Below are 9,013 nucleotides of genomic sequence, written 5' to 3'. Positions count from 1 at the left end.
CGTGTGACCCTCTCCCGCTTACCTTCCCAGGGTCTGAGGATGGATTCCTGTTTCCTATCGGGGGTTGGGGATCCAGAAGCCCGGTGGCAGCAATGAGGCCACGTGGTAGAGGCAGCTCTTGGCTGAGCGTGCGCCCCGATTTAGCACCCCAGAGGGCAGGCAGGGAGACTCGCCCCGCCCACCGCCCGCGCATCTCCGCCTCGGAGCCAGCTGGGGCGCGGCGCCGCCAGGGTTAAGGCGCAGGCGTGTCCCTTTGGGTGGGGTGGGCCCGGCAGCCTCGCCGCGGTTCGGGCGTCCCCTCGGATTGGGGCCCGGCGCGCCCTTCGCCGACCTCCCCACGGCGTGGCGGCGTCGCCCCTCCGTCCTCCACCTAGCCGGCTGCAGGGACCGAGGTGCACGGGGACGGCCGGGAGGGAAACTCATCCGGCCGCGCAGACGCCCCGCGGGCCCCGGGGTGGGACTTGGCCGGCTTTCTGGCCACCACTCGCTGGGGAGGAGCCCGGAGGCTGCAGCTGGCTGCGCGCGGAGCTCCGGGGAGGGAGGCGACAGGCCGAGAGACCGGTGGACCGGGCCCGGAGCCCGCGCTGCCTGCCGGTTCCCGACCGGGCCTCCGAGGCTCGCTGCTTACAGTGTAGGAGGCGCGGCGACACCGCGGGGCGCGGCCGAGGGGAGGAGAGAGCGCGAGCGAACGAACAAGCGAACGCCGGGCCGGCCGGGCCTCGCGGGGCCGCAGCTCCGCCAATCTGCGGGCGCTGACGCGGGGGGCGGCTCCGCCGCGCTCAGATATCAGCCGACCGAGCTCGGGGTACCGGGAGCTCTGCCGAGCGGGCGCTGCGCTCCGGGTCGGCCCGGCCCCCGGGGGCCCCCCGCCCCGCCATTCTGGGGGCGCGGCCGCGGGGGGCGGCCCCGCCGCGCTCAGATATCAGCCGACCGAGCTCGGGGTACCGGGAGCTCTGCCGAGCGGGCGCTGCGCTCCGGGTCGGCCCGCTGCACCTGCCAGGCCCCGCCACCGCTCCGCGCGCCCCCTCGTGCGCCCCTTGTCTGCAGCCCAGCCTCCCCGCCGCAGCCTGACAGCGCCCAGCCCCGCGCGGAACAACCGCCCGGTCACCAGCCCAGCACCCGACGTGGCCCCGCGCCGGCCCCGCGGCGGATTGGACCCTCCGCGCCCCGGCCGGGATGGACAGCGGCGCTGCCACCCTACACCCCCAATGAGTGTGGCCGTCACCCAGGAGACCCTCGCCCGCCCCTGCATCCCCAGCCACCAGCGCCACCAGCTCCACTAACGAGGGCCGCTGGCCGCCCCCGAGATGATGGCCTGGAGAGCCGGTGCTTTGGTGGCGGATGCCCTCCATGTCGTCCGTGTCAGGGGACAGCCCCCGAGGTGGTAGCTGCTTGCACGCCGAATGGACCTTAACCCGCCAGTGGTTGCCAGCTTGTTGCCAAGCTGAGGGGCGCTGGTGGAGCGCGTGCCCTGAGCCCTCCCGATCCCGCTGGCCTGCGCGGCCATGAAGATGATCCTGGTGCGCAGGTTTCGCGTGCTCATCCTCGTGGTGTTCTTGCTGGCCTGTGCCTTGCACATAGCTCTGGACCTGCTGCCCAAGCTGGACCGGCGCGCCGCGCGACCCTCCGGGGAGCCGGGATGCTCCTGCGCTCAGCCGGCGGCAGAGGCGGCGGCCCCGGGCTGGGCCGAGGCGCGGAGCCGCCCCGGGGAGTCCGCCGCTGGCGACGGAGGCTGGCCCAACAAGCACACGCTACGCATCCTGCAAGACTTCAGCTCTGACCCAGCCTCCAACCTCACGTCCCATTCGCTGGAGAAACTGCCGCCTGCCGCCGAGCCCCCGGAGCACGCCCCACGCCTGGGTCAGGAGCCCGGCTCCCCGCCACCCCGAGACCACGCGCACCGGCCGCTGCTTCGAGACCCTGGGCCCCGGCCGCCCGCTCCGCCCCCTGGTCCCAGCAGGGACAGCTCGCTCTTAGCCAGACTGTTTGAGCACCCGCTTTACCAGGGAACTGTGCCACCCCTGACCGAGGACGACGTTCTGTTTAACGTGAACAGCGACATCAGGTTTAACCCCAAGGCAGCAGAGAACCCAGACTGGTGAGCAGGGACTGAGGGGCTAAGGTGGGGCTGGCGGGTCCAACCCTTCCAGAATAAAGGCACCCCGGTCCCCCCGCCAAAAAAAAACAAAAACAAAAAACAAAAAAAAACCCGATTTCACATCCGAGGCATTTTGTGTATTGTTGAGGACCCTTGGTAGAGGCTGGGGAGGGGCACCTGGTGGGCGGGGCAAATACACCTCTGTCTCTCTGGGCCCTGTCTTTGTCTCAGTAATGACTTCCTGGGAAGAAGGGTTGATGGTGTTTGGGAGGCTCCCAGTGCCCTGGTGTGGGAGGCTGGCTGCACACCAGGACCCAGGGGAGTCTAGTGCTCCACCTACTAGGAAGCATGCTGGCCAGCCCTGCCCCGGGCTGGGCTGGAGAAGCAGATGAATGAATGCATTGGAGAGCCAGGCAGTGAGGGAGTGGGAGCCGTCTTCCCAGGGGAGGGGCTGGGCTGCCGGCTCCGAGACTGCTGGGTGAGCTGTACTGGGTGGACACTTTCAGAAGGCCTGAATGTACCTAATAAGTCTTTTTAAAACCAGTCACCAGGGACAAAGGCAGCTGTGGATGGTGCTGGCAGCCTGGAGACCTCCCAGTAAGGGTGTGAACAAGGGCTGCCCTGGCTGGCTGTGGTAAGAAAAAGAGCCATCCTGGAGTGTCTTCTGAGCTGCCCAGCTTTGTGCCCATCCCCCAGACCTCCCCCAGCTACACAGATCCAAATAAGCCCAGCACAGTGAAATATTAACCACCAGGCGGCTAGAGCAAATAACCTGCAAAGGTCTCCAAGCAGCAGAGGGCAAGCCACTGGACTCCAAAACAACCTCTCAAATCCTTTGTGCCCTGGAATGTGATCGGGCCCTGTGCCTTGTGCCTGTACCTGTGTGTAAGCTGTTTGGTGGCTTCTGGGCTTTTCTGACCAGAAACTTCAGTCCGAGCAAGAGGTCAGGGTGTGGCTTCATGGAGGACTCCACTTTCTATTGTAGAATAGTCCAAAGAGCCTCACCTGTCAGTGAAGTGCCACTAAGAGGTTTCTCTTCCCTCTAGCCTGCCTGGTTCCCTGAGGGTCTGTTCTTCCTCTGAACATTCTCATGACCAGAGAAAGAAGGCAGCAGATCTTCTCATTGAGCCTGGGCTGGAGTGACTGACTGCCTTGTCCTGTCCTCCCCACCTATGGCCATACTCATTAAAATCAGTTTAGCCCCTTGCATCATTCCTGCCCATGGTCTTTGGATCAAAGGCAGAAAGGTGGGAAGGTTTCTGGTGGACTGGGTGTGCTTGTGACTTCCAGGCTGTCTGGTCCCAGGAAGGACTGACAGCCCCATCCTACAGAATTCCAACTGACATCAATCTTGTGGGGCATTTTGGTGACCCCAGGACAGGGGTATTGGGATCACGCTGACGCTCTGGTCTAAGCTAGTGGTAGTTACAGTTGTCTGTAGCATCTCTTAGGGTAAATAGGAATTACAGGCCTTCAGGTGTATTATTAAGTGAAGGAATCGCAGCCCAGGAGGAAAATGCAGACATGGTGGTGTGAAGGTGGCTGTCAGCAAACCTGCACTTTGAACCCCAAGCCCCAACCCTTGGGACCAGCTCCTCGCCTTCCTTGGGTTCTTATCTCTCCTTTTTCAATTGACTATAACCTGCCTTTGTTCCTTTCAGGCCACATGAAGATGCTCAGGGTGCAGAATTCCTGCCCACCGGAGAAGCAGCCGTGGACCTCTATCCCAACTGGCTCAAATTCCACATTGGCATCAACCGATATGAACTATATTCCAGACACAACCCAGCCATTGAGGCTCTGTTGCAGGACCTCGGTTCTCAGAAGATCACCAGCGTAGGTAGGTGTCCCACGTGCCCTCAGTGTACATGTGTCTGGTGGGGATGCATCAACACTGTGTGGAGCTGGCTTTCGGTGCAGATCACTGTCTAGAGAGCCACACTTTCTGGCGTGTTTGGGCAGCAGGCTTGAAGGCCCAGGAGCCAGAGAGGCTGAAGGGAGGAGGGATTGATGTCCTACTGCTGGCAAGATGTGCTAGCAACTGAAGAGTCATCACTGCAACCCCAGGAGGGTTTAAGCAGACCTATAGAACTTTCCTCCCCTGTAAAAGAACAAAGTGCCCTGACAACCTTGGTGGCTGTAGGTCCTCCTTTCAGAAAGCACCTGTGCATGGGCTCTTTTTGCCCTTCCTGCAGGGGCACCTAGAGTACAGGACTCAGCCAGAGGCTGGGGTTCTGAGCCTGCTCCCCTCAGAAAGCTCAGCAGGGGCTCTGGATCGCATGGTGTCGGGGAAGGGCAAAGTTGGATGATGCTTCTCCCGGATGGAGCAGTTCAAAGGAAACATCTCCAGGTGGGGCTTTGCAATCTGCGGAGTCAGACCAAAGCATCCAGTTTCTTAGCAGAGCCAGTTTGGAGCTGTTATCAGGCTGTGAGTGACCTGAATGGTTTGAGAGGTGTCAGGGGCTAAGCTGAGGGCTGAGGACTGAGGGCTGGGCACTGGAGGCTGAAGACTGAGGGCTATGGGCTGAGGGCTGGAGGCTGGGGGCTGAGGGCTGGGGACTGGGGGCTGAGGGCTGGAGGCTGGGGACTGAAGGCTGAGGGCTGAGGGTTGAGGGCTGGAATCTGGGGGACTAAGGGCTGAGGGTTAAGCTGTGGGCTGAGGGCTGGGGACGGGAGCTGAAAGGGCTTGAGGCCTGTGCAGCGTCGGCCCTGGTATGCCCAGATGGGTGGAAGTTGATCTCTGCACAGATAGCCTGCCATGTGTCTCGAAAGCAGATCTGCTAACAGCCTCCCACCGGTTATGGGCTTTGGTCTAGTTGCTGATCCACAGCAGTTAGGAGCTGCCTGCCCATGGCAAGTACCTCTTTAGAGTTGTCTGGGGCTCTGCTGAGCTGTGTGCTGAGCTCTTTCAGATCAAGAAAGTCAGGACCCAAGGACCCACAGCTTTCCCCAGGGCTTGGCCAGTTGACCTAATGAAAGGGAGCAGGTTAGTGGTCTTCCATCCTTCCACTTCCCACCAGAGAGATCTGAATGCTCTTCCACCCAACCCCTCATGTCTTTTGTGGAGTCCAGAGGTTTCAGGGTGAGTGAAAAACGGTCCTGTGAACACAGGGATCATGTCACAGAGCTACAATACATGTCCCCGTCTTCTGGAGCATCGTATGGTGCTAAAGAAATATCCAAGCTGAGCCTGGGGGTGTAGGTCTGACACCCCAGATACCCAGGAGACTGAGACAGGAGGATTCCAAGCTCAAGGGAAGCCTGGGCAATTTAGCATTGACCCTGTCTTAAAATAAAATGTAAAAGAATGGTTGGGAATGTAGCTCCAGTGAGGGGCTGGAGGTCTTATTCAGTGGTAGAGCACCTGCTTAGAATCCCCACATAAGGGACTGGAAGTATGACTTAGTGTTAGAACATCTGTCTAGGATCCCCAAAAGAGGGGCTGGGAATGTGGCTCAGTGGTAGAGCTCTAGACCAGAATCCTCCAGTGAAAAAAAGCTAAGGGTATAGCTCAGCAGTACAACACTTGCCTAGCAAGTGGGAGGCCCTGGTGGTGACTTCCACAAGCTCTGCCACTTCTGTGGACCTGACAGCCCAGGAGTTAGATGCATGTACTACACTGACCTCAAAGAGGCTGACATTTTTTACATATATCCAAAGGCAGGTCTGGCTGGATATTGGCATGCTGGCCAGCCCCCTGTGGGCACTGCAACTTGCTGTTTCCCACTCTTGCTGACATTTGTGCTCTGCAGAGATCAGGGTACCTGCTCCAGGAGCTCAGAGAGCAGGTGAGGCTGGGACTCCAGGGCCTCACAAGCAGCTCTGCCCACCCCAGAGGCCTCTGTCCATCTTCATGGGCTTAGCCTTGAGCCTTGCATTTTGGTCTGACTCACTTCAGAAAGGCAATGGTACCAGAGTGCCTGACCTCACAGTGGAGTGGATAGCTTTCTTGCCAGGGGACCCCAGCCTGGACGCTGCTGACTGGGCCTTGGCCTGATGGTCCTGGAGTCAGTCAGGGCTGAGGGCTGCCTGAGGGGATCCTAATCCTACACTCATGTTCTGAACAAGGATGTCTGAACTGGTTATCACACAGCCTCCTGGGTGGGGGCCCATTGTGGACAGGCTGAACCTCTCATTCTACAGGTGCCTAGCAGGTGTTAGAAGGTGCACAGGACCATCACTAAGGCAGACAGGTTATTGGCACAGATGTGGGGGGATCCCAGCTACAGTGACTTCAAGAAAACAGCTTGGGCCACTTAGAGAGGGACCCTACACCGGCCACCTGAGCCTGAGACCCACACCAAGCCTCTTGCAGCAAAGCCTCATCCAACCTGAAAGCACCTAGTAATGAAACTTGAGCTATTGATGAAGTGGTTGTAAAAGCTGTCTTTCTCCCAAGGTGAAACCACATGTTCCCCAAGACTAGGAGTATTGGCTGTGGGGCTCTGACCCGCCAGCCCTGGGGGATGCCTGACAGCAGTGTTTGCATCACTAGAATGCTTCCTTCCCCAGATCCCCAAACCATGTGGCCCAGAGAGTCCAAACAGTGACTGTGACATCTGCCCTGGAAGCGGAGATGACTTCAGTGTATAAATACAAGTGAGGGATGAGAACAGACCTGAGAAGCCCAGTTAGAGTCAAAATATCTTCTTGGGCAGCCAGCCTGGGGCCAGACAGGTATCTGCATCTTCCTAGGGTCTTACTGGCCTCTGATGCTCAGGGCCTAGTGACCCCACACGTAAACTCACACTTGTAGAAGATAGGTGTCCAGGCCCAGAAGTTCTGCTCTATAGGGAATGGCTGAAAGGTCCAGCTCATAGGCAAACTGCAGTGCTTGGACAGTGCACACCTTCCTGTTGGAGGAAGCTCTTTGCTGCCCCCAACCAACCTGACTCAGCCTGGGCTTCCCTAAAGGTCTTTGTGGGTGTGAAGAGGCAGCAGCAGATTTAGGTGGGCACCTGGCTGCTTGAGACAACACTTTCTGGACACTTGTCAGGCAAGTGACAAGCCTGGAGCCCCTACCTTCTATGTACACCTATAGCTGCTGTGACCCAGAGCAAGGTGAATCCTTCACAGGCTAGTCTTGACTTCCAGTTTCCTCCCATAACTAGGGAAACTGAGGTTCCAGAGAGAGAAGACTTTCCCCCTTGCTTCTGGTTCAGGACTGTGTGGTCGATAGTTAGTGACTCCCCCCTCCCTTTTTATTTATTTATTTATTTATTTATTTATTAAAGGCCTGTGCACTTCAAGTGTGACTTCTAGCTTGGTGGTATTGGGAATGCTGACAGTTTTATAAGGTGGAGCCTATTATTTATTTATTTATTTATTTATTTATTTGGTCTTTGTGAGACAGGGTCTTCCTGTAGCCCCAGCTCTCTTGGAACTCACTATGTAGACCAGGCTGGCCCTGAACTCACAGAGATCTGCCTGCTTCTGCCTCCCGAGTGCTGGGACTAAAGGCGTGCACCACCAAGCCCGGCTCCTTTATATTTATTTTTATTTTATGTGTATGAGTGTTTTGTCTATATGTATATATGTGCACCAAATACCTGCAGGAGCCCTTAGAGTCCAGAAGAGAGCATCAGATCCCCTGGGACTAGCATTACAGAGAGTTGTGAGTTGCCCTGTGGGTGCTGGGAACTGAACCTGAGTTCTCTGCAAGAATAGACAGTGCTTTTAACTGCTGAGCCATCTCTCCAGTTCAGTGACGACTTTTTACAAAATATTTTTTGTTTTACATGTGTATGCGTGTGGTTTTCATGCACGTGTGTATGCATTTTGCATGTGTGTGGGTGCATGTGTGTGTACGTGTGTGTGCATATGTGTGCATGTGCCTTTGGCCTGAAGTTGACCTTGAGTGTTTTCTATCAACTCCACTTTAGTTTATTGAGGCAGGGGCCCTCTGAATCTGAAGCTCACCAGTTCCAGTTAGTCTAGCTAGTTAGTCCTGCTCTGGGGATCCCCTGTCTCTGCCTCCTGAGTGCTGGGATTATAGGCAGCTCCCATGCCTGCCCAGCTTTTACATGAGGTCTAGGTATCCAAACTCTGGTTTGCATGCTCAAGTGGCAAATGCTTTATCCACTGAGCCATCGCCCCAGACCCATGGGTGAAGACTTTAATCTTCAAGTTATTCATCTCACTATTAAATATGAGCCCCAAAATACTTTTGTGATAGGGACTGGAACCTGAGGGGTTCCAAGCCCTGTGGAAATGGTTCCATTAAATCTTGCTTGTTTAGAACCTCTTGCTCTGTTTCGTGAGGCTCTGTGTGGCCCACAGTGCAGCTGGCCACGGCCAGTGAAGATTTATTTATAGCCAGGCTCCAGGCTGCCTCGTAATGGGCCACTGCTGCCTTAAAAGAAAGAGGCTCAGGCACAGGTCCACCTTGCTCAGCTGGAAGTCAAGGCTGCCAGGTCTTTGGCTAAGGCCAGTGATAATTAAATCATTATCATGTACAATTAAGAATGCAAAGAGTAAACTCATTGTACTTGAAATTGCTTGAGGAAGAAGAAGTCTCCCTGGCAGGTGAGAGTCTAGGCAGCCTCCAGCCTTGAGATCTCCTAGGCCACTCCATCCAGGTCAGATCAAAGTCCCTGGCTTCTAGAACATGGAGGAAAGTGACTTTCTAGGACTGGAAGTCCTTGTTTGATAATTGATCTGCCCAAGGAAAGAATGGATGGAGCTGGAGTCTGGGATACTTGAGGAAGAAGAAGTCTCCCTGGCAGGTGAGAGTCTAGGCAGCCTCCAGCCTTGAGATCTCCTAGGCCACTCCATCCAGGTCAGATCAAAGTCCCTGGCTTCTAGAACATGGAGGAAAGTGACTTTCTAGGACTGGAAGTCCTTGTTTGATAATTGATCTGCCCAAGGAAAGAATGGATGGAGCTGGAGTCTGGGATAATTGGCTATGAGCTTCAA

The 9,013-nt window shown here is 56.8% G+C and overlaps 2 protein-coding genes across 2 annotated transcripts in view; one reads left to right on the top strand and one right to left on the bottom strand.

Moving 5' to 3' along the window:
• Positions 1 to 210: 210 nt before the first annotated feature.
• Positions 211 to 2,062, bottom strand: LOC115067406. Its single transcript, XM_029555138.1, has 4 exons — positions 2,004 to 2,062; positions 1,799 to 1,947; positions 988 to 1,732; positions 211 to 851 (listed from the first exon to the last, which is right to left on the bottom strand). Exons 1-4 carry the CDS (start codon positions 2,060 to 2,062, stop codon positions 371 to 373), a joined length of 1,434 nt encoding a protein of 477 aa, XP_029410998.1. The 3' UTR covers positions 211 to 370.
• The window catches only part of Fam20c (FAM20C golgi associated secretory pathway kinase), a 60,386-nt gene continuing 52,878 nt past the window's right edge, over positions 1,506 to 9,013 (top strand). Inside the window, exons 1-2 of the mRNA XM_008851452.2 lie at positions 1,506 to 2,098; positions 3,760 to 3,938. Coding sequence (XP_008849674.1) covers positions 1,506 to 2,098; positions 3,760 to 3,938 — 772 coding nt within the window. The remainder of the gene's footprint in view (positions 2,099 to 3,759; positions 3,939 to 9,013) is intronic.

The sequence above is a fragment of the Nannospalax galili genome, unplaced genomic scaffold (genome assembly GCF_000622305.1).
Source record: "Nannospalax galili isolate Female #2095 unplaced genomic scaffold, S.galili_v1.0 scaffold664, whole genome shotgun sequence".
In the NCBI taxonomy this organism is placed as follows: domain Eukaryota; kingdom Metazoa; phylum Chordata; class Mammalia; order Rodentia; family Spalacidae; genus Nannospalax; species Nannospalax galili.
This window is presented reverse-complemented; position numbering and strand designations above follow the sequence as displayed.

Excerpts from the sequence above, each read along its gene's own strand:
- LOC115067406 (XM_029555138.1), bottom strand. The coding sequence starts at position 2,062 with ATGTCGCTGTTCACGTTAAACAGAACGTCGTCCTCGGTCAGGGGTGGC. Across the intron at positions 1,948-2,003 it reads AGGGGTGGCACAGTTCCCTG|GGGGCGGAGCGGGCGGCCGG; the intron begins GTAAAGCGGGTG and ends TGCTGGGACCAG. Across the intron at positions 852-987 it reads GCGGGGCCTGGCAGGTGCAG|CGGGCCGACCCGGAGCGCAG; the intron begins CGGGCCGACCCG and ends GCCCCCGGGGGC.